The sequence below is a fragment of the Bombina bombina genome, chromosome 1, assembly GCF_027579735.1.
Source record: "Bombina bombina isolate aBomBom1 chromosome 1, aBomBom1.pri, whole genome shotgun sequence".
Lineage (NCBI taxonomy): Eukaryota > Metazoa > Chordata > Amphibia > Anura > Bombinatoridae > Bombina > Bombina bombina.
Window position 1 is genome coordinate 183,408,564 of NC_069499.1, and position 27,469 is coordinate 183,436,032.

Sequence of the window (27,469 nt, forward strand, 5' to 3'; positions counted from 1 at the left end):
CACAACTGTCCTCGACGGGGATAGTAGTACGCTTAGCTAGGGTAGACACAGCTCCCTCCACCTTAGGGACCGTTTGCCTTAAGTCCCGTGTGGCGGCATCTATTGGAAAAAAAATTTAAAAATAGGAGGGGGAGAGAACGGTACACCTGGTCTATCCCATTCCTTAGTAATAATTTCTGAAAACCTTTTAGGTATTGGAAAAACATCAGTGTAAACAGGCACTGCATAGTATTTATCCAATCTGCACAATTTCTCTGGCACTGCAATGGTGTCACAGTCATTCAGAGTAGCTAAAACCTCCCTGAGCAACACGCGGAGGTGTTCAAGCTTAAATTTAAATGTTGCCATATCAGAATCAGGTTGAATCATCTTCCCTGAGTCAGAAACATCACCCACAGAAAGAAGCTCTCCTTCCTCAGCTTCTGCATATTGCGAGGGGGTATCTGACATAGCTACTAAAGCGTCAGAGTGCTCTGTATATCTTCTAACCCCAGAGCTGTCTCGCTTTCCTCGTAACCCAGGTAGTCTGGATAATACCGCTGACAGTGTATTATCCATGACTGCCGCCATGTCTTGTAAAGTAAACGCCATGGGCGCGCTAGATGTACCTGGCGCCTCTTGAGCGTGAGTCCCTTGAGCGGGAGTCAAAGGCTCTGACACGTGGGGCGAGTTAGTCGGCATAACTTCCTCCTTGTCGGATTCCTCTGGTGATAAATCTTTTAAAGACATAATATGGTCTTTATAACAAAGTGAAATCAGTACATTTGGTACACATTCTAAGAGGGGGTTCCACCCTGGCTTTTAAACATAATGAACAAGGAGTTTCCTCTATGTCAGACATGTTTAAACAGACTAGCAATGAGACCAGCAAGCTTGGAAAACACTTTACAGAAAGTTAACAAGCAAAAAATAAAAACGGTACTGTGCCTTTAAGAAAAATAAAAAAGGTCAGAATTTGAAAAACTGAAAAAAAGCAGTAAAACAAACAAAATTTTTACAGTGTGTATAATAGGCTAACAGAGCATTGCACCCACTTGCAAATGGATGATTTACCCCTTAGTTTCAAAAACGGATGAAAAAATTAGGCCCCTCCCACTTCCTGTCTACACAGTGAGAGGCCTAACAAACTATCTCTAGGCAAATTTAAGCCAGCCATGTGGAAAAAACTGGGCCCCAATAAAGTTTATCACCAAAAGGCATATAAAAAAACGTTTAAGCACTCCCAGCAAACGTTTAATATTTCAGTAACTTGAAAAAATAATAAGAGTGTTACCTCTAATAGTAAGCATGATACTAGTCGTTATTAAATCACTGTAATCATGCTTACCTTGAATAAATCCGGTATCAACAGCATTTTCTAGCATATACATTTCTCTAGAAAAATTTAGACTGCACATACCTCATAGCAGGATACCCTGCACGCCATTCCCCAGGCTGAAGTTACCTCTCTCTTCAGTTAAGTGTGAGAACAGCAATGGATCTTAGTTACAACCTGCTAAGATCATTAGAGACCACAGGCAGATTCTTCTTCTATTTTCTGCCTGAGACCAAAATAGTACAACTCCGGTACCATTTGAAAATAAACTCTTGAATTGAAGAAAAACAACTAAATTACACCACATCTCTCTAACTGCTTCCATGCTTGTCGAGAGCTGCAAGAGAATGACTGAGGGTGGCAGTTAAGGGAGGAGCTATATAGACAGCTCTGCTGTGGATGATCCTCTTGCAGCTTCCTGTTGGGAAGGAGAATATCCCACAAGTAATGGATGATCCGTGGACTGGATACACCTTACAAGAGAAAACTTCCTTTAAAAGAAAGAGCAAATTTCTAAACTAAAGTCTGGTACCTCCGCAGCCGGAGGTTTAGAGGCAGCAGGCTCCAACCCAGAATGTTCATACTCTGAAGTCTCAGAAAGAACTTCATCCTCGGATAACCCTCAGTTAAATCCAATAAATTATCTGAGGTATTCTGGGAAGGAGAGTAATATGTACGCAGCTCACTGAAGGACAACTCCTCAGAGGTGGACTGCTCTGTGGTACCAAACATGTTAGATATTATCACATTATCAAGGCATATGGAACATAATTGAGAGGGCGGAACTTAGGCCTCCTCACCATATAAACAGGAAATACTCATTAGGAAGAGGGAGTGCCCTCTAAAGTAACAGAATCCTCCATCGCTAGTGCAATAACCGGAGAACTAGAGAAATAAAACATTTTATTTAAAAAAAACGGCACCCTTATACCAAAATGCCTGAGGCACTCGCCACCTCCTATGACCCAGACAGTACAGAGATTTATGGCTCTCCTCTGAGAGACAACCTGTCAGGAAAATATAATTTATGCTTACCTGATAAATTCATTTCTCCTGTAGTGTAGTCAGTCCACGGGTCATCCATTACTTATGGGATTATATCTCCTCCCTAACAGGAAGTGCAAGAGGATCACCCAAGCAGAGCTGCTATATAGCTCCTCCCCTCTACGTCATATCCAGTCATTCGACCGAAACCATACGAGAAAGGAGAAACTATAGGGTGCAGTGGTGACTGGAGTTTAATTAAAATTTAGACCTGCCGTAAAAACAGGGCGGGCCGTGGACTGACTACACTACAGGAGAAATGAATTTATCAGGTAAGCATAAATTATATTTTCTCCTGTTAAGTGTAGTCAGTCCACGGGTCATCCTTTACTTATGGGATACCAATACCAAAGCTAAAAGTACACGGATGACGGGAGGGACAGGCAGGATCTTTACACTGAAGGAACCACTGCCTGTAGAACCTTTCTCCCAAAAACAGCCTCCGAAGAAGCAAAAGTGTCAAATTTGTAAAATTTTGAAAAAGTGTGAAGACCAAGTTGCAGCCTTGCAAATCTGTTCAACAGAGGCCTCATTCTTAAAGGCCCAAGTGGAAGCCACAGCTCTAGTAGAATGAGCTGTAATCCTTTCAGGAGGCTGCTGTCCAGCAGTCTCATAGGCTAAACGTATTATGCTACGAAGCCAAAAAGAGAGAGAGGTAGCCGAAGCTTTTTGGCCTCTCCTCTGTCCAGAATAAACGACAAACAGGGAAGAAGTTTGACGAAAATCTTTAGTTGCCTGCAAATAAAATTTCAGGGCACGGACGACGTCCAGATTGTGCAAAAGTCGTTCCTTCTTTGGAGAAGGGTTAGGGCACAATGATGGAACAACAATCTCTTGATTGATATTCTTGTTAGTGACTACCTTAGGTAAGAACCCAGGTTTAGTACGCAGAACTACCTTGTCTGAATGAAAAATCAGATAAGGAGAATCACAATGTAAGGCCGATAACTCAGAGACTCTTCGAGCCGAGGAAATAGCCATTAAAAACAGAACTTTCCAAGATAACAGCTTGATATCGACGGAATGAAGGGGTTAAAACGGAACACCTTGCAGAACGTTAAGAACTAAGTTTAAGCTCCACGGCGGAGCAACAGTCTTAAACACAGGCTTAATCCTAGCCAAAGCCTGAACGTCTGGAACTTCTGCCAGACGTTTGTGTAAAAGGATAGACAGAGCTGAGATCTGTCCCTTTAACGAACTAGCAGATAACCACTTTTCTAAACCCTAAACTAGCAGATAAACCCTTTTCTAAACCCTCTTGTAGAAAAGACAATATCCTAGGAATCCTAACCTTACTCCATGAGTAACTCTTGGATTCGCACCAATATAAGTATTTACGCCATATTTTATGGTAAATTTTCCTGGTAACAGGTTTCCAAGCCTGTATTAAGGTATCAATCACTGACTCCGAGAATCCACGCTTTGATAGAATCAAGCGTTCAATCTCCATGCAGTCAGCCTCAGAGAAATTAGATTTGGATGTTTGAAAGGACCCTGAAGCAGAAGGTCCTGTCTCAGAGGCAGAGACCATGGTGGACAGGACGACATGTCCACTAGATCTGCATACCAGGTCCTGCGTGGCCACGCAGGCGCTATTAGAATCACTGATGCTCTCTCCTGTTTGATCCTGGCAATCAATCGAGGAAGCATCGGGAAAGGTGGAAACACATAAGCCATGTTGAAGACCCAAGGTGCTGTCAGAGCATCTATCAGCACCGCTCCCGGGTCCCTGGACCTGGATCCGTAACAAGGAAGCTTGGCGTTCTGGCGAGACGCCATGAGATCCAGATCTGGTTTGCCCCAATGATGAAGCAGTAGGGCAAACACCTCCGGATGAAGTTCCCACTCCCCCGGATGAAAGGTCTGGCGACTTAGAAAATCCGCCTCCCAGTTCTCCACGCCTGGGATGTGGATCGCTGACAGGTGGCAAGAGTGAGACTCTGCCCAGCGAATTATCTTTGAGACTTCCATCATCGCTAGGGAACTCCTTGTTCCTCCTTGTTGATGTAAGCCACAGTCGTGATGTTGTCCGACTGAAACCTGATGAACCTCAGAGTTGCTAACTGAGGCCAAGCCAGAAGAGCATTGAAAATTGCTCTTAATTCCAGAATGTTTATTGGAAGGAGTCTCTCCTCCTGAGTCCATGATCCCTGAGCCTACAGGGAATTCCAGACTGCGCCCCAACCTAGAAGGCTGGCGTCTGTTGTTACAATCGTCCAATCTGGCCTGCGGAAGGGCATCCCCTTGGACAGATGTGGCCGAGAAAGCCACCATAGAAGAGAATCTCTGGTCTCTTGATCCAGATTTAGCAGAGGGGACAAATCTGAGTAATCCCCATTCCACTGACTTAGCATGCACAATTGCAGCGGTCTGAGATGCAGGCGCGCAAATGGTACTATGTCCATTGCCGCTACCATTAAGACGATTACCTCCATGCACTGAGCCACTGACGGGTGTTGAATGGAATGAAGGTCACGGCAAAAATTTAGAAGTTTTGATAACCTGTCCTCCGTCAGGTAAATTTTCATTTCTACAGAATCTATAAGAGTCCCTAGAAAGGGAACTCTTGTGAGTGGCAATAGAGAACTCTTTTCTACGTTCACCTTCCACCCATGCAACCTTAGAAATGCCAGAACTAACTCTGTATGAGACTTGGCAGTTTGGAAACTTGACGCTTGTATCAGAATGTCGTCTAGGTACGGAGCTACCGCTATGCCTCGCGGTCTTAGTACCGCCAGAAGAGAGCCCAGAACCTTTGTAAAGATTCTTGGAGCCGTAGCTAACCCGAAGGGAAGAGCTACAAACTGGTAATGCCTGTTTAGGAAGGCAAATCTTAGATACCGGTAATGATCCTTGTGAATCGGTATGTGAAGGTAGGCATCCTTTAAATCCACTGTGGTCATGTACTGACCCTCTTGGATCATGGGTAAGATGGTTCGAATAGTTTCCATTTTGAACGATGGAACTCTTAGGAATTTGTTTAGGATCTCTTTCTTGGGAACCAAAAACAGATTTGAATAGAATCCCTGCCCGTGTTCCGACCGCGGAACTGGGTGGATCACTCCCATTAGTAAGAGGTCTTGTACACAGCGTAGAAACGCCTCTTTCTTTATCTGGTTTGCTGATAACCTTGAAAGATGAAATCTCCCTTGTGGAGGAGAAGCTTTGAAGTCCAGAAAATATCCCTGAGATATGATTTCCAACGCCCAGGGATCCTGGACATCTCTTGCCCAAGCCTGGGCAAAGAGAGAAAGTCTGCCCCCCACTATATCCGTTTCCGGATCGGGGGCCCTCACTTCATGCTGTCTTAGGGGCAGCAGCAGGTTTTCTGGCCTGCTTGCCCTTGTTCCAGGACTGGTTAGGTTTCCAGCCCTGTCTGTAGCGAGCAACAGTTCCTTCCTGTCTTGGAGCGGAGGAAGTTGATGCTGCTCCTGCCTTGAAATTACGAAAGGCACGAAAATTAGACTGTTTAGCCTTTGGTTTGGCCCTGCCTTGAGGCAGGGCATGGCCCTTACCTCCAGTAATGTCAGCGATAATTTCTTTCAAGCCGGGCCCGAATAATGTCTGCCCTTTGAAAGGAATATTAAGCAATTTAGATTTAGAAGTCACATCAGCTGACCAGGATTTAAGCCACAGTGCTCTGCGCGCTTGAATGGCGAATCCGGAGTTCTTAGCCGTAAGTTTGGTTAAGTGTACTACGGCATCAGAAATAAATGAATTAGCTAGCTTAAGGGCTTTAAGCTTGTTCATAATCTCATCCAATGGAGCTGTGCTAAGGGTCTCTTCCAGAGACTCAAACCAGAATGCCGCCGCAGCAGTGACAGGCGCGATGCATGCGAGGGGTTGTAATATAAAACCTTGCTGAACAAACATTTTCTTAAGGTAACCCTCTAACTTTTTATCCATTGGATCTGAAAAAGCACAGCTATCCTCCACCGGGATAGTGGTGCGCTTAGCCAGAGTAGAAACTGCTCCCTCCACCTTAGGGACCGTCTGCCATAGGTCCCGTGTGGTGGCGTCTATTGGAAACATTTTTCTAAATATAGGAGGGGGTGAAAAGGGCACACCGGGTCTATCCCACTCCTTGTTAACAATTTCTGTAAGCCTTTTAGGTATAGGAAAAACTTCAGTACATGCCGGTACCGCAAAATATTTATCCAGCCTACATACTTTCTCTGGAATTGCAACCGTGTTACAATCATTCAGAGCCGCTAATACCTCCCCTAGTAATACACGGAGGTTCTCAAGCTTAAATTTAAAATTTGAAATCTCTGAATCCAGTTTACTTGGATCAGATCCGTCACCCACAGAATGAAGCTCTCCGTCCTCCTGTTCCGCAAATTGTGACGCAGTATCAGACATGGCTCTACTATTATCAGCGCACTCTGTTCTTACCCCAGAGTGATCGCGTTTACCTCTTAATTCTGGCAATTTAGATAGTACTTCAGTCATAACATTAGCCATGTCTTGCAAAGTGATTTGTATGGGCCGCCCTGATGTACTTGGCGCCACAATATCACGCACCTCCTGAGCGGGAGGCGAAGGTACTGACACGTGAGTTGAGTTAGTCGACATAACTTCCCCCTCGTTGTCTGGTGATATTTTTTTAACATATAAAGTTTGACTTTTATTCAAAGTAACATCTATACATTGAGTGCACAAATTTCTATTGGGCTCCACATTGGCCTTTAAACATAGTGAACAAACAGATTCATCTGTGTCAGACATGTTTAAACAGACTAGCAATAACACTAGCAAGCTTGGAAAAAACTTTTAAATAAATTTACAAGCTATATAAAAAACGCTACTGCGCCTTTAAGAAACATAAAAATGTGACACAGTTGAATTAACAATGAACCAAATATGTTAAAACAACCAAATTTTAACAGAAAATGTATAAAGTTAGCAGAGGATTGCACCCACCAGCAAAAGGATGATTAACCCCTTAATACCCAAAACGGATAACAGTTGAAATAATAAACGTTTTTATCACAGTCAAACACACTGTCACAGGTCTGCTGTGACTGATTACCTCCCTCAAAACTAGTTTTGGAGACCCCTGGGCTCTGTAGAGACGTCCTGGATCATGGAGGAAGAAATAGGAAGACTGTGACTAAATTTTTACTGCGCAATAAACGCTAAAATAGGCCCCTCCCACTCATATTACAACAGTGGGGAAGCTCAGTAAACTGTTTTTATGCAGAAAAAAACGACAGCCATGTGGTAAAAATCATGCCCATAAAGTTTTATCACCAAGTACCTCAGAAAAAACGATTAACATGCCAGTAAACGTTTTAAAATTGAAAATTATGAAGTGGTATTAATAAGCCTGCTGCTTGTCGCTTTCACTGCAGTGCAGGCTCAAATATTACTTTAATATTGACAGTATTTTCTTAGTGAAATTCCATTCCCCAGAAATACCTCAGAGTATACATACATACATATCAGCCTGATACCAGTAGCTACTACTGCATTTAAGGCTGCACTTACATTACATCGGTATTAGCAGTATTTTCTCAGTCAATTCCATTCCTTAGAAAATAATTTACTGCACATACCTCCTTGCAGGTGGGCCCTGCATGCTATCCCCTGTTCTGAAGTTACCTCACTCCTCAGAATGGCCGAGAACAGCAAGTGGATCTTAGTTACGACCGCTAAGATCATAGAAAACTCAGGCAGATTCTTCTTCTAATGCTGCCTGAGAACAAACACCACACTCCGGTGCCGTTTAAAATAAACTTTTGATTGAAGAAATAAAAACTAAGTTTAACACACCACAGTCCTCTCACACGTCCTATCTTTAGTTAGGTGCAAGAGAATGACTGGATATGACGTAGAGGGGAGGAGCTATATAGCAGCTCTGCTTGGGTGATCCTCTTGCACTTCCTGTTAGGGAGGAGATATAATCCCATAAGTAATGGATGACCCGTGGACTCACTACACTTAACAGGAGAAAAAGGGAATGAATCACATGGTGCACAATGCAGGACCGTTCCTGCTATGAGAAAGCACGCCAAGCTTGTAAGCTGCATGGCTCTCAAAGTGAAAAGGAAAACTTTATATTCCATAACAGCCTATGAGCCTATAACATCTCACACATAAAAGCAGCATAAAATCAAATAAGCATGTAAGATTATTCCCCCCTGTTCAATAATCCCCCTAAGGAGATATTAACCCTTTATTCTATACAGATAAAAAGAGTCACACTGTGACCATGTCTTCTTGCATTATACTTGTATAAAATATGAAATGATCTTACCAGAATCTACGCCGTGGAACAGGAAAACAGCCCTTTAAGTTTGACAGATAGTAGCATTGCTTCTGACATGGACTTGAGTGAAGAAAGCAGGCAGCGAAACTCGTCAATGCTGATTGCCTATGGATTGTCGGACTCTAACTTTCATCCATGCTCTCACTGAGAGGCTGACAGGACTAAAAACTCCAGTCCCATCTCGAAGAGTACTACCCTCCATAAGAGACTACTTAGAAATCTTCTGACACTTCTCTGCCAACCTCCTGTGAGGAAAGGCAAAGAATTACTGGGCTTATGAGGAAGTGGGAGAGGTATTTAAGACTTTGGCTGGGGTGTCTTTGCCTCCTCCTGGTGGCCAGGTTCAGTGTTTCCCACAAGGAATGCAGCTGTGGACTCTTCCCATATTAAGATGGAAATACACATGTGAAGGGTTATTCAGGAATGCCTGACAGATAGTGTTCCAATGTAACTATCGCTAATTTAAAGAAAAAAAATGGTTTGGAAATAGCAAAGTGCTACTTGTACTTATTGCCCTATAACTTGCAAAACAAAGCAAAGAACATTTTAACTGGGTATTTCTAAACTCAGGACAAAATTTAGAAACTATTTGGTGGTTGTAGATGTGCAACAGATTTTGGGGGTCAAAGTTAGAAAAAGTGTGTTCTTTTCCATTATTTCATCATATTTTACAATAATAAAATTATAGTAAATTACAAGATACGATGAAAATAATGGTATCGTTAGAAAGTCAATTTAATGGCGAGAAAAACGGTATATAATATGTGTGGGTACAGTAAATGAGAGAGGAAAATTACAGCTTAACACAAACACTGCAGAAATGGAAAAATAGCCCTGGTCAACAATAAAAAAATAAAAATAAAAAAAAAAGGTACATGTGGTTTTCTATAAAATGCTTAAACACAAAAATATAAAAAGAAAAAAAAAACTGGAATATTGCACAAAATACTACTCACCAATTACTATATCCCGAGCAGAGATGAGGAGCAGAGGGTTCGTAAAGGCCATTCCATATAATCTGTATTTGGTGGCTGACATGTTTTTGCTTCCATAATCCAGTAACCAAATAAGGCCACAACAGGCACAGAAATAAACAGGCCTACTATAGGCTATGATACGATTATGGCCCTAGAAGGGGGAAGAAAAAAAAAAAAAATAATGCTTACCTGATAAAATTAATTTAATTCATGATACACTACTATAAAGAATAAGATGCACAGATACGGATATAAAAATCCAGTATAAAACGGCATAAAAACTTAGAAGCTCTCAGTTTAGCTCTGTTTAAAAGGTTGCTGGAAAACCCACTGCAAGTGGGAAATAAGACACTCCCCCCTTTCTTGCATATGAAAAGACCCTTTACATAAACAGGAGCAAGCTGGAGTAGGTATCTGTCGGTATTCTCCTAAAGCTTGGTTAGGAGTCTGATAATCATACATTTTGTTTTCTTTCCTAAGACATGGAGAGACCACAACGTCATTCCAATTACTAGTGGGAACCAATACCCAAGCTAGAGGACACGGAATGAACAGGGAGGAAAAAAAAAAACAAATTATGCTTACCAGATCATTTCCTTTCCTTCTGTATGGGGAGAGACCATGGCTTCATTCAATACGTGTGGGAATACAGAACCTGGCCACCAGGAGGAGGCAATGACACCCCAGCCAAAAGCTTAAATACCTCCCCCACTCATTCTGCCAAGGGAACAAGGAACAGTAGGAGAAATATCGGGGTATAAAAAAAAAAAAAAAAAAAAACGAACAACAACAAAAATTTAGGTCAGTCCAACGGAGAAAGCGGGAGGGGGCCGTGGACTCTCCTCATACAGATGGAAAGGAAATTATCTGGTAAGTATAATTTATGTTTTCCTTCTTAATATGAGGAGAATCCACGGCTTCATTCATACTTGTGGGAAACATATACCCAAGCTCTAGAGGACACTGAATGAAAACGGGAGGATAAAAAGAGGCGGACCCTATTCTGAGGGCACCACAGACTGCAAAACCTCTCTCCGAAAAGCTGCTTCAGCCAAAGCAAAAACATAAAATTTGTAAAATTTTGAAAAGGTATATAAGGACCAGGTAGCCACCCTACAAATCTGCTCCATAGAGGCCTCATTCTTGAAGGCCCAAGATAAAGCCACAGCTCTAGTTGAATGAGCCTTAATCCTCTGAGGAGGCTTATGTCACGCTGTTTCATATACTAAGCGAATAATGCTCCTCAACCAAAAGGACAAGGAAGAAGCCTTCTGCCCCCTACGCTTCCCAGAATAGACAACAAACAAGGACGAAGTCTGTCTAAAATCTTTCGTAGCCTGAAGATAGAATTTCAAAGCCTGAATCACATCCAAATGATTAAGTAATCGTTCCTTCAGGAGGAGGATTAGGACACAAGGAAGGAACCACAATCTCCTGGTTGATGTTGCGATCAGACACAACCTTGGGGAGAAAACCCAACCCAGTACGAAGAACAGATTTATATCAGCATGAAGAACTAGGTAAGGAGGCTCACACATTGCAAGGCCACCAACTCAGACTCTGCATGCCGAAGCAATAGCCAGTAGAAAAAGAATCTTCCAAGACAGTAATTTAATGTCAACCGAATGCATAGGCTCAAACAGAGCTGTCAGGATTTAACTGCTAAGGGGTTAATTCTGTTTAGCCTGTGAGCTAAAAAAGATTTGTTTTTCAAGAAGAACTGTCTGTTTTCTTTGAAGTGCCAGAAGCCTCATAAATGCTCACACAGGGGGGACCTTTATGGCTCAGACTGTCAGCAGCGGGCATGATGCAAAACAGGGCCTCAGTCACAGAAACTGATAAGGACAATAAAGGGACATGGATATAATGTATATATGTGTTTAAAACTGTTATGACATTAAATTAAGGGAACTATGACAACCCTGTCATATCTGGTATCAAACCGTTGCTCACAATGTATGGAAAAGATTGCCTGTCAGTATATCTGAAAATAGATTTACCTAGCAGAAATTATAATAGGTTCTATAATTTCAGGCAAAGACTTAGTTTATTGAAGGTCATAAAGACAGAGGGGTTTCTTAGCCCGACCAGGAGGGTGTGGTCAGGCAACTTGATCTCTGGAAAATAGGTATATGAATCTTATTTTTTACCTATAAGATTGTCATTCTTACAAGGGAGGCTGTGACAACGCAGAGTAAGGACCCAATTGCTTCATGCCATCTCTCTGGTAACAGATTCCAAAGACTAATAAACTATTCAATCTGTTTTTCTCCTTTTTTAGTTTAAAAACTGTTTGCTGTGTGTAATTTTATTTGTAACAACTTTTTTTATTAATAATGCATTGTGCATAATATTTTTGGCATAATAAATAATTCCTTTATTAAGTGTTGGCCTTTGTCTAATAATTGAACCACGTCACTGAAAGGACTGGAATATTAGAACTGTATATTTTAGGTTATTTTCTGCTAAGTTGTATTCTGAAAGTTAATGTCTAAGTTTGGGTTTTTTCTTAGGATTTTCCCTTTAATAAATTATATGTGGTGGCAGCTTAGATATTGTAGTTAGTTTATTGTGGGTGGCATTAAAGGGGAGTTTTGGGAATTTCTTTTAAGTCTAGTACAGACTAGAGAGTGTTGTTAACCCTTGCACCCACTGAAATAAATCACAAGCTTGCCTGGTGTGGCTAGATTGTGATATATTAGTGACAGTAGAAAGGGTCTGATAACCCTTTCTGTGCCAAATAAGTGACTGGCGCAGGGTTGGATAACCCTGGTCGTCACAGGAGCCCTCTGCAATATCTTAAGAACTAGATTTAAGCTCCAAGGAGGAGCGGTAGGTCTAAATACAGGCCTGATTCTAGACAGATCATGAACAAAAGACTGTATATCAGGAAGCTCAGCGAGCCTCTTGTGCAATAACACAGAGCCGAAATCTGTCCCTTTAAGGAACAAGCGGCAAGTCCCTTCTCCAACCCATCTTGGAGAAAGGAAAGAATCCTGGACACCTTGACCTTATGCCAGGGGAATCCACGCTCTTCACACCAGAATAAGTAGGTCCTTCACACCTTATGATAGATGCGACGGGTGACCGGCTTTCTAGCTTAAATGAGAGTATCACTCTCTCAGAAAAACCTCTCTTGGCTAGGACTAAGCGTTCAATCTCCACGCAGTCAGCCTCAGAGAATCTAGATTCTGATGAACAAAAAGGACCCTGTTCCAGCAGATCTCTGTGACAAGGTAACCTCCATGGAGGAGATGAAGACATCCCCACCAGGTTCGCAGCCACGATAGAGACTGCTTGATGCGGGCCACTACACGAGGAAGAATTGGTAACGGTGGAAAAAATGTAAACTAGGTTGAACCTCCAAAGCACTGCTAATGCATCTATCAGCTCTGCCTGGGGATCCCTGGACCGCAACCCGTATCTGGGTAGCTTGTTATTGAGTCGGTAAGCCATGAGATCTATCTCCTGCGTCCCCCTTATGTTGCAAATCTTCGCAAACACCTCGGGATGGAGAGACCATTCCCCCGGATGAAACGATTGCTGAGAAAATCCGCTTCCCAGTTGTCCACAGCCAGAATGTGGATTGCTGACAATGAGCAGTTGTGGGCCTCCACCCATTCCTACATACTTCCGTCATTGCTAGGGAGCTCCTCGTTCCCTAATGGTTGTTGTAAGCCACCGAGGTTATGTTGTCTGATTAGTATCTGATAAACTGGGACGAACCCAGAAGAGGCCAAGCCTTCAGAGCATTGAAGATCGCTCAAAGCTCCAAAAAGTTGATCGGTAGAAGAGATTACTCTTGAATCCACAGGCCCTGTGCCTTCCTGGCACCCCAAACAGCTCCCCATCCTGATAGACTTGCGTCTGTAGTCACAATCACCAAGGATAGTCTCAAGAAGGAGGTCCCTTGGGACAGGTGATCTGGACAGAGCCACCAAGAGAGCGATTCTCTTGACCGGTTGTCCAGAGAAATCTGTTGTGACAGATCCGAGTGGTCACTGTTCCATTGCCTCAGCATGCACAGCTGAAGAGGTCTGAGATGGAACCTGGTGAATGGAATATCATCTATGCTGGACACCATGAGCCAAATTATCTCCATACACCGGGCCACAGAGGGCCTTAAGGAGGTCTGGAGGGCAAGACAGTTATAAGTAATTTTGCAATGTCTCTGGGCTGTAAGAAATATACTCATGGATATGGAATCTATTATCTTACCCAGGAATTCCACCCTGGTACTGGGAACCAGAGAACTCTTTTTTAAAGTTTATCTTCCATCCATGAGATCGAAGAAGTAGGAGAGCTCTTGAATGGTTTTCTGCCAGCCGACAGGACGGAGCCTGAACCAGGATGTCGCCCAAATATGTCGCAACTGTAATACCTCTGGATCTCACCACTGCAGAGATCCCAGAACATTCGTAAAGACTCTTGGGGCAGTAGCTAGACCAAATGGAAGAGCAGCAAACTGGAAGTGCTTTTCCAGAAAAGCGAATCTTAAGAACCTGAAGTGATCCTTGTGTATTGGCAAATGAAGGTAAGCATCCTTCAAGGCTACCGTAATCATGAACTGTGCCTCTTGAACTAAGGGCAGAATGGACCTTATTCTCTCCGTCTTTAACGATGGGACAGACAGGAACTTGTTTAAGCACTTTAGGTCCAGAATCGGGCGAAACGTAACCTTCTCTGGGACCACAAAAAGGTTTGCGTAGTACCCCATACCTCTCTCTGCTAGAGGTACCGGCGCAATTTCTCCCAGGGAGGAGAGATCCCTCATGCACCCTAGAAAAGCTTCTTGTTTTTTGATAAGAGGAATCATCCCCTGGGTAGATGAGATTTAAAACCTATCCTGTAACCCTGAGCGATGACTACCAGAACCCAAGAGTCTTGCACATCCCCCAGTCAAGCCTCCACAAAGAGAGATAGTCTGCCCCCAACACGATCCAGTGATGGATCGGGGGTCGCCCCTACATAACGATTTTGTTTCAGCGGGCTTCTTGTTCTGCGTGGATTTATTCCTAAATTGAGACAGTTTCCAAGTTCCCATGGACCGATCAGGCTTTGCGGCAGGCTGCTGGCGTTGGGATTTATCCAAATGAAAGGGACGAAAATTTGGACCCTGTCCTTTAGGCTTATTCTACTTATTCTGTGGTATAAAGGAACCTTTGCACCCCGTGACTATGGACATGATTGAGACCAGGCCTGGACCGAAAATTATCTTCCCCTTAAATGGAAGGGAAAGTAACCTAGATTTTGAAGTCATGTCCGCAGACCAAGACTTCAGCATGAGTGCCCTGCGGGCTAGAACAAAAAAACCTGTTGTCTTGGCATTCCGGGAAAATATGCATATTTGCATCACATATAAACTTATTAGCTACCCTCAAGGCTTTAAATTCTTTCCTGGATCTCATCGCGGGGAGTTTCCACCTCGATTATCTACGATATAGAGTCGCACCAATAGGTAGCGGCTCCAACCACCGCATCAACCGCCACGGCAGGCTGAAACAAATACCCTGTGTGCTGAAACATCTTTCTTAACAGAGTTTTTAGCTTCTTTTCCATGGGCTCCTTAAACGACGAACTATCCTCAAGCAGGATAGTAGTGCGCTTAGCAAGCACGGAGAAAGCTCCATCCACCTTAGGGACAGAACCCCACTACTCTAATTGAGAGTCTGGAACCGGGAACAATTTCTTTAAGGAAGAAGGGGAAAAAGAAGATCCAAGTCTCTCCCATTCATTCTTAATAATATTTGCCATCTTTACGGGAACCGGAAAAGTCTGTGGCACCACCCTGTCCTCATAAACCTTATCAAGCTTAGGAATAGAAGGTTTCTTGGGTAATTTAGGTTCTTGAACCTCTAACGTAGCCAACACTTCCTTTAACAGAAAGCGTAAATGCCCTACCCTAAATCTAAAGTCTGGTTCCTCCGCAGCCGGGGGCTTAGAGGCAGCAGATTCCGACCCAGAAAGAGCATCCTCTGAAGTATCAGAGGCGTCCTCATCAGTATCTAGCATCAGATAAATCCAACAAGTTGGTTGATGACCCCTGGGAAGGATAGCAATATTTGACATTGCGCTTGCGTTTAGCAGGGCAAAGTAAAGCACTGAAGACCGCAGACACTACTGAACAGCTACAAACAGCAAAGTCTGGCAGAATGAGGGACCCTCCCGAAGAAGGATTAAGCAGTGCAATGGGAAACTGCATGTATAGTAGGAGATGACTGCAGGGAACACACCTCGCGGGACGCAGACCCCTCAGAGGTGGACGGCTCAGTGGTACTAAACATCTTGGGTTTCTTAGATATAAGTGCTTTATTAAGGCATGTGCCACAAGGCAGAACATAGTGCGATCTGCGATCTTATCGCAAAAACTGCAGCATGCCCGCAGAAAGAATGGGTAGGTCCATTGTGCAGAGAATTTTCCTCAACTCCAAATTATTCAGCCGATTTTTTTTTATTTTCTGATTGGCCATTCTAATGAGCAGTGATTTCAAATACGTAGCGACAACTGACACGTACTACAAACATTTGTTGTGCAGTGCAATTATTGGCTGCTGCTGAAATTAATTGATACACAATTTTTGTGACTTTAAACCACCAGAACGGGCGGGAGGAGTTGCACTAATTAGTATGTCAGTTATTGTCGCTGCCCTTCCATTCCTTTAAGGATGCTGCATCAATGCAGGGAAGAGCAGAATGGATTAATGTCCTGCAAGTGGGAGAGGTGCAAGTTATAGCCACACTTCTGAAAGTTGCTTCTGCCCACTATCTCCCTTTCTGTGTGCTTTTATCTCCCCAGCAGGTCAGTTTAGTGTAGCGGGAGGAGGAGGGGGGGGGGGGGTTGGGGTCTGGTTTGATTTCAGCAAGAGCATTGAGAGTTCTGTTTTGTTTAAAATTTATCTTCTGTGACCTGTGTGTCCCTCAGACAGGCAGCCCTTATTTTGTTCAACAGTTAACCCTTCCTACATAAAAGTTTTGATGCTGTAAGGCTCAGGAGTTTGATATAGAGCACCAACTGCAAAGCAAATCTTTAGATGTGTTCTAATAATTTGTATTAAAAAAATAAATAGTGACTGTTGCCCTGTATTTTCAGAGGAGTTTTGGTTTTAGTCACAGCTTTACTGAAACTATTTTCATTAAAAGGCAGAGAAAAGCTGTAAATCAGTCCCTTCCAGTCTTGTATTCATGAATGTTAACCCCTGCATGGAAATCAGGATTTGTCCCAGTGACAAATATATATAATATTCAATAGAGGAGTTTTCAATGCAGGGGTAAAAAGATTTGTAGCAAGAGGAAATGTCAATGGCACTGCCTAATCGATAATTGCGACTACACCCTGAATGGGTTAATGGCTTGTATGCTATATAATTTCAGGGTAAGTGGTGCTGTGTATTATTTACACTTAGACAAAAAAATGGGCAAAAAGGACCATTAAAGAATACACTATTAGCACTCATGTAGACACTTTAACACAAATTGTGTGTATGCATTTGTGGAAAGATTGAGTACCAAACGGTTAAGAGAGTGCGCTAGAGTAATTTAAAACATAACTTTTATTAAATATGCAAAAACCAGGAGATAAAATAAAGGGAAGTGCGATTAAAAACAATAGCTGCCTGGGGAGTGATATAAGTGGTTTCTTATATCACAGTAAGTGTCTAAGTGTAACGGCTATACATTATTATGCATACTTAAGTATTGGCAGTATAGATTGCAATGTATGACAGATCCCTGCAGAGGTTAGTAACTAAGTTACCAAGGTTCTAAATAATCACCTTAAATAGTTAGTTTGCAGGGGATATGTTTAATATATATAAGTAGCAGATTAAGGACACATGTCCAATACTGTCTGGGTGTCACCCAGAATGATTGTTAGCAAAGAATGTGTTAATCAAGTTTAGCACAACGGTGCATAAAATACAAATACCATTTACTAAAAGATCAGTGTGATTGGTGCATACTTAGGTATCCATACTCCACAGTTATAAACAACACAGGGTTAAACGTAATATCTTGTCTAATCAAAGTGGTTTGAGCAGTATATCAACTTGGTGTCGTTTGATGACTTGACCGGTTGAGCAAGAATGGTTAATTTGCAAATAGTTGCTAAGTAATCTGATGTGAATTTAACTGTGACAGTTTCAGAAAGTATTAGTTCACTGGGCATATATTTATATGTTATAATAAGATATTGATTTGCAAATCTGTTTTAAGGTATTAGAATTAACACAGTAATGTCCCTTGGATAACTGCATTTTCAAAGCAACATATGATATTTGTCTTAAAAAAAACATAATTTATGCTTACCTGATAAATTTATTTCTCTTGTAGTGTGTTCAGTCCACGGGTCATCCATTACTTATGGGATATATTCTCCTTCCCAACAGGAAGTTGCAAGAGGATCACCCAAGCAGAGCTGCTATATAGCTCCTCCCCTCACATGTCATATCCAGTCATTCGACCGAAACAAGACGAGAAAGGAGAAACTATAAGGTGCAGTGGTGAGTGGAGTTATAATTTTAAAATTTAGAACCTGCCTCAAAAAAAGACAGGGCGGGCCGTGGACTGAACACACTACAAGAGAAATAAATTTATCAGGTAAGCATAAATTATGTTTTCTCTTGTTAAGTGTGTTCAGTCCACGGGTCATCCATTACTTATGGGATACCAATACCAAAGCTAAGTACACGGATGATGGGAGGGACAAGGCAGGAACATTAAACAGAAGGAACCACTGCCTGTAGAACCTTTCTCCCAAAACCAGCCTCCAAAGAAGCGAAAGTGTCAAATTTGTAAAATTTGGAAAAAGTATGAAGTGAAGACCAAGTTGCAGCCTTGCAAATCTGTTCAACAGAGGCCTCATTCTTAAAGGCCCAGGTGGAAGCCACAGCTCTAGTGGAATGAGCTGTAATTCTTTCAGGAGGCTGCTGTCCAGCAGTCTCATAGGCTAAACGTATTATGCTACTAAGCCAAAAAGAGAGAGAGGTAGCCGAAGCCTTTTGGCCTCTCCTCTGTCCAGAGTAAACGACAAACAGAGAAGAAGTTTGTCTAAAATCTTTAGTTGCCTGTAAGTAGAACTTCAGAGCACGGACCACGTCTAGATTATGCAAAAGACGTTCCTTCTTTGAAGAAGGATTAGGACATAATGATGGAACAACAATCTCTTGATTGATATTCCTGTTAGAAACAACCTTAGGTAAAAACCCAGGTTTACTACGCAGAACTACCTTATCTGAATGAAAGATCAGATAAGGAGAATAACAATGTAAGGCAGATAACTCAGATACTCTTCGAGCCGAGGAAATAGCCATCAAAAACAAAACTTTCCAAGATAAAAGCTTAATATCAATGGAATGAAGGGGTTCAAACGGAACACCCTGAAGAACTTTAAGAACCAAGTTTAAGCTCCACGGAGGAGCAACAGCTTTAAACACAGGCTTAATTCTAGCCAAAGCCTGACAAAAGGCCTGGACGTCTGGATGCTCTGCCAGACGTTTGTGTAAAAGAATAGACAGAGCTGAAATCTGTCCCTTTAGCGAACTAGCGGATAAACCCTTTTCTAAACCCTCTTGTAGAAAAGCTAATATCCTAGGAATCCTAACCTTACTCCATGAGTAACTCTTGGATTCGCACCAATATAAATATTTACGCCATATCTTATGGTAAATTTTTCTTGTCACAGGTTTCCGAGCCTGTATTAATGTATCAATAACCGAATCCGAAAACCCACGCTTTGATAGAATCAAGCGTTCAATTTCCAGGCAGTCAACCTCAGAGAAATTAGGTTTGGATGGTTGAAAGGACCCTGAATTAGAAGGTCCTGCCTCAGAGGAAGAGACAATGGAGGACCGGACGACATGTCCACTAGGTCTGCATACCAGGTCCTGCGTGGCCACGCAGGCGCTATCAGAATTACCGATGCCCTCTCCTGTTTGATCCTGGCAATCAGCCGAGGTAGCAACGGAAATGGTGGAAACACATAAGCTATGTTGAAAACCCAAGGGGCTGCTAATGCATCTACCAGCACCACTCCCGGGTCCCTGGACCTGGATCCGTAACAAGGAAGCTTCGCGTTCTGGCGAGATGCCATGAGATCCAGATCCGGTTTGCCCCAACGACGAATCAGTTGAGCAAATACCTCCGGGTGAAGTTCCCACTCTCCCGGATGAAAAGTCTGGCGACTTAGGAAATCCGCCTCCCAGTTCTCTACGCCTGGGATGTGAATCGCTGACAGGTGGCAAGAGTGAGACTCTGCCCAGCGAATTATCTTCGAGACTTCCAACATCGCTAGGGAACTCCTGGTTCCCCCTTGATAATTGATGTAAGCCACAGTCGTGATATTGTCCGACTGAAATCTGATGAACCTCAGCTTTGCTAACTGAGGCCAAGCCAGAAGAGCATTGAATATTGCTCTTAATTCTAGAATGTTTATTGGGAGGAGTTTCTCCTCCTGAGTCCACGATCCCTGAGCCTTCAGGGAATTCCAGACTGCTCCCCAGCCTAGAAGGATGGCATCCGTTGTTACAATCGTCCAATCTGGCCTGCGAAAGGTCATTCCTTTGGACAGATGAACCGGTGACAACCACCAGAGAAGCGAATCTCTGGTCTCCTGGTCCAGATTTAGCAAAGGGGACAGATCTGAGTAATCCCCGTTCCATTGACTGAGCATGCATAGTTGCAGCGGTCTGAGATGCAGGCGCGCAAATGGCACTATGTCCATTGCCGCTACCATTAAGCCGATTACCTCCATGCACTGAGCTACCGATGGGCTTGGAATAGAATGAAGGACACGGCAAGCATTGAGAATCTTTGATAACCTGGACTCCGTCAGGTAAATCTTCATCTCTACAGAATCTATAAGAGTCCCTAGAAAAGGAACCCGTGTGAGTGGTAACAGAGAACTCTTTTCCACGTTCACTTTCCACCCATGCGACCTCAGAAATGCTAGAACTATCTCTGTATGAGACTTTGCATTTTGAAAACTTGACGCTTGTATCAGAATGTTGTCTAAGTACGGAGCCACCGCTATGCCTCGTGGTCTTAGTACCGCCAGAAGTGAGCCCAGAACCTTCGTAAAAATTCTCGGGGCCGTGGCTAACCCGAAGGGAAGAGCCACAAACTGGTAATGCCTGTCTAGAAAGGAAAACCTCAGGTACCGATAATGATCTTTGTGAATCGGTAAATGAAGGTAAGCATCCTTTAAGTCCACCGTGGTCATATATTGACCCTCTTGGATCATGGGTAGGATGGTCCGAATGGTTTCCATCTTGAACGATGGAACCCTTAGGAACTTGTTTAAGATTTTTAAGTCTAAGATTGGTCTGAAGGTTCCCTCTTTTTTGGGAACCACAAACAGATTTGAATAAAACCCTTGCCCCTGTTCCGTTCGCGGAACTGGGTGGATCACTCCCATCACTAAGAGGTCTTGTACACATTGTAGAAATGCCTCTTTCTTTACTATGTTTGTTGATAACCTTGACAGATGAAACCTCCCTTGTGGAGGAGAAGTTTTGAAATCCAGAAGGTATCCCTGAGATATAATCTCCAACGTCCAGGGATCCTGTACATCCCTTGCCCAAGCCTGGGCGAAGAGAGAAAGTCTGCCCCCCACTAGATCCGTCTCCGGAAAGGGGGCCCTGTCTTCATGCTGTCTTAGGGGCGGAAGTAGGCTTTCTGGCCTGCTTGCCCTTGTTCCAGGACTGGTTAGGTTTCCAGCCCTGTCTGTAGCGAGCAACAGTTCCTTCCTTTCTTGGAGCGGAGGAAGTTGATGCTGCTCCTGCCTTGAAGTTACGAAAGGCACAAAAATTAGACTGTTTAGCCCTTGGTTTGGCCCTGTCTTGAGGCAGGGCATGGCCCTTACCTCCAGTAATGTCAGCGATAATTTCTTTCAAACCGGGCCTGAATAATGTCTGCCCTTTGAAAGGAATGTTAAGCAATTTAGATTTAGAAGTCACATCAGCTGTCCAGGATTTAAGCCACAGCGCTCTACGCGCTTGAATGGCGAATCCGGAGTTCTTAGCCGTAAGTTTAGTTAAGTGTACTACGGCATCAGAAATAAATGAATTAGCTAGCTTAAGGACTTTAAGCTTGTCTATAATCTCATCCAATGGAGCTGTGCTAAGGGTCTCTTCCAGAGACTCAAACCAGAATGCAGCCGCAGCCGTGACAGGCGCAATGCATGCAAGGGGTTGTAATATAAAACCTTGCTGAACAAACATTTTCTTAAGGTAACCCTCTAACTTTTTATCCATTGGATCTGAAAAAGCACAGCTATCCTCCACCGGGATAGTGGTGCGCTTAGCCAGAGTAGAAACTGCTCCCTCCACCTTAGGGACCGTCTGCCATAAGTCCCGTGTGGTGGCGTCTATTGGAAACATTTTTCTAAATATAGGAGGGGGTGAAAAAGGCACACCGGGTCTATCCCACTCCTTGTTAACAATTTCTGTAAGCCTTTTAGGTATAGGAAAAACATCAGTACACGCCGGTACCGCAACATATTTATCCAGCCTACATACTTTCGGAGGTTCTCAAGCTTAAATTTAAAATTTGAAATGTCTGAGTCCAGTTTACTTGGATCAGATCCGTCACCCACAGAATGAGGCTCTCCGTCCTCATGTTCTGCAAATTGTGACGCAGTATCAGACATGGCTCTATTATTATCAGCGCACTCTGTTCTTACCCCAGAGTGATCGCGTTTACCCCTAAATTCTGGCAATTTAGATAGTACTTCAGTCATAACATTAGCCATGTCTTGCAAAGTGATTTGGATGGGCCGCCCTGATGTACTTGGCGCCACAATATCACGCACCTCCTGAGCGGGACGCGAAGGTACTGACACGTGAGGAGAGTTAGTCGGCATAACTTTCCCCTCGTTGTCTGGTGATAATTTCTTTACATGTACAGATTGGCTTTTATTCAAAGTAGCATCAATGCAATTAGTACACAAATTTCTATTGGGCTCCACATTGTGAACAAAGATTCATCTGTGTCAGACATGTTTAAACAAACTAGCAATGAGACTAGCAAGCTTGGAAATACTTTTCTAAATAAATTTACAAGCAATATAAAAAACTCTACTGTGCCTTTAAGAAGCACAAAAAAATCTGTCACAGTTGAAATAACAATGAACCAAAATAGTTATAGCCACCAATTTTTTACAGTAAATGTATTAATTTAGCAAAGGATTGCACTCACCAGCAAATGGATGATTAACTCCTTAATACCCAAAAAACGGAAAACAATTTAATATTAACGTTTTTATCACAGTCAAAACACACTATCACAGGTCTGCTGTGAGTGATTACCTCCCTCAAAACTAGTTTTGGAGACCCCTGAGCTCTGTAGAGACGTCCTGGATCATGGAGGAAGAAATAGGAAGACTGTGACTAAATTTTTACTGCGCAATAAAGCGCTAAAAACAGAATTTATGCTTACCTGATAAATTACTTTCTCCAACGGTGTGTCCGGTCCACGGCGTCATCCTTACTTGTGGGATATTCTCTTCCCCAACAGGAAATGGCAAAGAGCCCAGCAAAGCTGGTCACATGATCCCTCCTAGGCTCCGCCTACCCCAGTCATTCGACCGACGTAAAGGAGGAATATGCATAGGAGAAATCATATGATACCGTGGTGACTGTAGTTAGAGAAAATAATTCATCAGACAAGATTAAAAAAACCAGGGCGGGCCGTGGACCGGACACACCGTTGGAGAAAGTAATTTATCAGGTAAGCATTAATTCTGTTTTCTCCAACATAGGTGTGTCCGGTCCACGGCGTCATCCTTACTTGTGGGAACCAATACCAAAGCTTTAGGACACGGATGATGGGAGGGAGCAAATCAGGTCACCTAGATGGAAGGCACCACGGCTTGCAAAACCTTTCTCCCAAAAATAGCCTCAGAAGAAGCAAAAGTATCAAATTTGTAAAATTTGGTAAAAGTGTGCAGTGAAGACCAAGTCGCTGCCTTACATATCTGATCAACAGAAGCCTCGTTCCTGAAGGCCCATGTGGAAGCCACGGCCCTAGTGGAGTGAGTTGTGATTCTTTCAGGAGGCTGCCGTCCGGCAGTCTCATAAGCCAATCGGATGATGCTTTTAAGCCAAAAAGAGAGAGAGGTAGAAGTTGCTTTTTGACCTCTCCTTTTACCAGAATAAACAACAAACAAAGAAGATGTTTGCCTGAAATCCTTTGTAGCCTCTAAATAGAATTTTAGAGCACGAACTACATCCAAATTGTGTAACAAACGTTCCTTCTTTGAAACTGGATTCGGACACAAAGAAGGCACAACTATCTCCTGGTTAATGTTTTTGTTAGAAACAACTTTCGGAAGAAAACCAGGTTTAGTACGCAAAACCACCTTATCTGCATGGAACACCAGATAAGGAGGAGAACACTGCAGAGCAGATAACTCTGAAACTCTTCTAGCAGAAGAAATTGCAACCAAAAACAAAACTTTCCAAGATAGTAACTTAATATCTACGGAATGTAAGGGTTCAAACGGAACCCCTTGAAGAACTGAAAGAACTAAATTGAGACTCCAAGGAGGAGTCAAAGGTTTGTAAACAGGCTTGATTCTAACCAGAGCCTGAACAAAAGCTTGAACATCTGGCACAGCCGCCAGCTTTTTGTGAAGTAAAACAGATAAAGCAGAAATCTGTCCCTTCAAAGAACTTGCAGATAATCCTTTCTCCAAACCCTCTTGTAGAAAGGATAGAATCTTAGGAATTTTTATCTTGTTCCATGGGAATCCTTTAGATTCACACCAACAGATATATTTTTTCCATATTTTATGGTAAATTTTCCTAGTTACAGGCTTTCTAGCCTGGATAAGAGTATCAATGACAGAATCTGAAAACCCACGCTTTGATAAAATCAAGCGTTCAATCTCCAAGCAGTCAGTTGGAGTGAAGCCAGATTCGGATGTTCGAATGGACCTTGAACAAGAAGGTCCTGTCTCAAAGGTAGCTTCCATGGTGGAGCCGATGACATATTCACCAGGTCTGCATACCAAGTTCTGCGTGGCCACGCAGGAGCTATCAAGATCACCGAAGCCCTCTCCTGATTGATCCTGGCTACCAGCCTGGGAATGAGAGGAAACGGTGGGAATACATAAGCTAGGTTGAAGGTCCAAGGCGCTATCAGTGCATCTACTAGAGTCGCCTTGGGATCCCTGGATCTGGACCCGTAGCAAGGAACCTTGAAGTTCTGACGAGACGCCATCAGGTCCATGTCTGGAATGCCCCATAATTGAGTTATTTGGGCAAAGATTTCCGGATGGAGTTCCCACTCCCCCGGATGGAAAGTCTGACGACTCAGAAAATCCGCTTCCCAATTTTCCACTCCTGGGATGTGGATTGCAGACAAGTGGCAGGAGTGATTCTCCGCCCATTGAATTATTTTGGTCACTTCCTCCATCGCCAGGGAACTCCTTGTTCCCCCCTGATGGTTGATATATGCAACAGTCGTCATGTTGTCTGATTGAAACCTTATGAATTTGGCCTTTGCTAGTTGAGGCCAAGCTTTGAGAGCATTGAATATCGCTCTCAGTTCCAAAATGTTTATCGGGAGAAGAGATTCTTCCCGAGACCATAGACCCTGAGCTTTCAGGGGTTCCCAGACCGCGCCCCAGCCCACCAGACTGGCGTCGGTCGTGACAATGACCCACTCTGGTCTGCGGAAGCTCATTCCCTGTGACAGGTTGTCCAGGTTCAGCCACCAACGGAGTGAATCTCTGGTTCTTTGATCTACTTGGATCGTCGGAGACAAGTCTGTATAATCCCCATTCCACTGTCTGAGCATGCACAGTTGTAATGGTCTTAGATGAATTCGTGCAAAAGGAACTATGTCCATTGCCGCAACCATCAAACCTATTACTTCCATGCACTGCGCTATGGAAGGAAGAAGAACAGAATGAAGTACTTGACAAGAGCTTAGAAGTTTTGATTTTCTGGCCTCTGTCAGAAAAATCTTCATGTCTAAGGAGTCTATTATTGTTCCCAAGAAGGGAACTCTTGTTGACGGGGACAGAGAACTTTTTTCTATGTTCACTTTCCACCCGTGAGATCTGAGAAAGGCTAGGACAATGTCCGTATGAGCCTTTGCTTTTGACAGAGACGACGCTTGAATCAGTATGTCGTCCAAGTAAGGTACTACTGCAATGCCCCTTGGTCTTAGCACCGCTAGAAGGGACCCTAGTACCTTTGTGAAAATCCTTGGAGCAGTGGCTAATCCGAATGGAAGTGCCACAAACTGGTAATGCTTGTCCAGAAAGGCGAACCTTAGGAACCGATGATGTTCCTTGTGGATAGGAATATGTAGATACGCATCCTTTAAATCCACCGTGGTCATGAATTGACCTTCCTGGATGGTAGGAAGAATTGTTCGAATGGTTTCCATTTTGAACGATGGAACCCTGAGAAATTTGTTTAGAATCTTGAGATCTAAAATTGGTCTGAATGTTCCTTCTTTTTTGGGAACTATGAACAGATTGGAGTAAAACCCCATCCCTTGTTCTCCTAATGGAACAGGATGAATCACTCCCATTCTTAACAGGTCTTCTATACAATGTAAGAATGCCTGTCTTTTTATTTGGTTTGAAGACAATTGAGACCTGTGGAACCTCCCCCTTGGGGGTAGTTCCTTGAATTCCAGGAGATAACCTTGAGAAACTATTTCTAGCGCCCAAAGATCCTGAACATCTCTTGCCCAAGCCTGAGCAAAGAGAGAGAGTCTGCCCCCCACCAGATCCGGTCCCGGATCGGGGGCCAACACTTCATGCTGTTTTAGTAGCAGTGGCAGGTTTTCTTGGCCTGCTTACCCTTGTTCCAGCCTTGCATCGGTCTCCAGGCTGGTTTGGTTTGAGAACTATTACCCTCTTGCTTAGAGGGTGTAGAATTTGAGGCTGGTCCGTTTCTGCGAAAGGGACGAAAATTTGGCTTATTTTTAGCCTTAAAAGACCTATCCTGAGGAAGGGCGTGGCCCTTTCCCCCAGTGATGTCTGAAATAATCTCTTTCAAGTCAGGGCCAAACAGCGTTTTACCCTTGAAAGGGATGTTAAGTAATTTGTTCTTGGAGGACACATCCGCTGACCAAGACTTTAGCCAAAGCGCTCTGCGCGCCACAACAGCAAAACATGAATTTTTCGCCGCTAATCTAGCTAATTGCAAAGTGGCGTCTAAGATAAAAGAGTTAGCCAATTTAAGTGCTTGAACTCTGTCCATAACCTCCTCATACGAAGATTCTTTATTGAGCGACTTTTCTAGTTCTTCGAACCAGAAACACGCTGCTGTAGTGACAGGAACAATGCATGAAATTGGTTGTAGAAGGTAACCTTGCTGAACAAACATCTTTTTAAGCAAACCCTCTAATTTTTTATCCATAGGATCTTTGAAAGCACAACTATCTTCTATAGGGATAGTAGTGCGTTTGTTTAGAGTAGAAACCGCCCCCTCGACCTTGGGGACTGTCTGCCATAAGTCCTTTCTGGGGTCGACCATAGGAAATAATTTCTTAAATATAGGGGGAGGAACAAAAGGTATGCCGGGCCTTTCCCATTCCTTATTTACAATGTCCGCCACCCGCTTGGGTATAGGAAAAGCATCGGGGGGCACCGGGACCTCTAGGAACTTGTCCATCTTACATAATTTCTCTGGAATTACCAAATTGTCACAATCATCCAGAGTAGATAACACCTCCTTAAGCAGAGCGCGGAGATGTTCTAATTTAAATTTAAAAGTAATAACATCAGGTTCAGCTTGTTGAGAAATTTTTCCTGAAACTGAAATTTCTCCCTCAGACAAAACCTCCCTCCTGGCCCCTTCAGATTGGTGTGAGGGTATGTCAGAACCATTTAAACACCAAAAAACT

The 27,469-nt window shown here is 43.2% G+C and overlaps 1 protein-coding gene across 1 annotated transcript in view; it reads right to left on the bottom strand.

Annotated features, from left to right (window-relative positions):
• PCNX1 (pecanex 1) overlaps positions 1–27,469 on the bottom strand; it is a gene marked incomplete in the record, with an annotated part of 752,914 nt that overhangs the window by 327,218 nt on the left and 398,227 nt on the right. Inside the window, 1 exon segment of the mRNA XM_053711389.1 lies at positions 9,587–9,758. Within this exon segment, the coding sequence (XP_053567364.1) occupies positions 9,587–9,758 (172 nt within the window).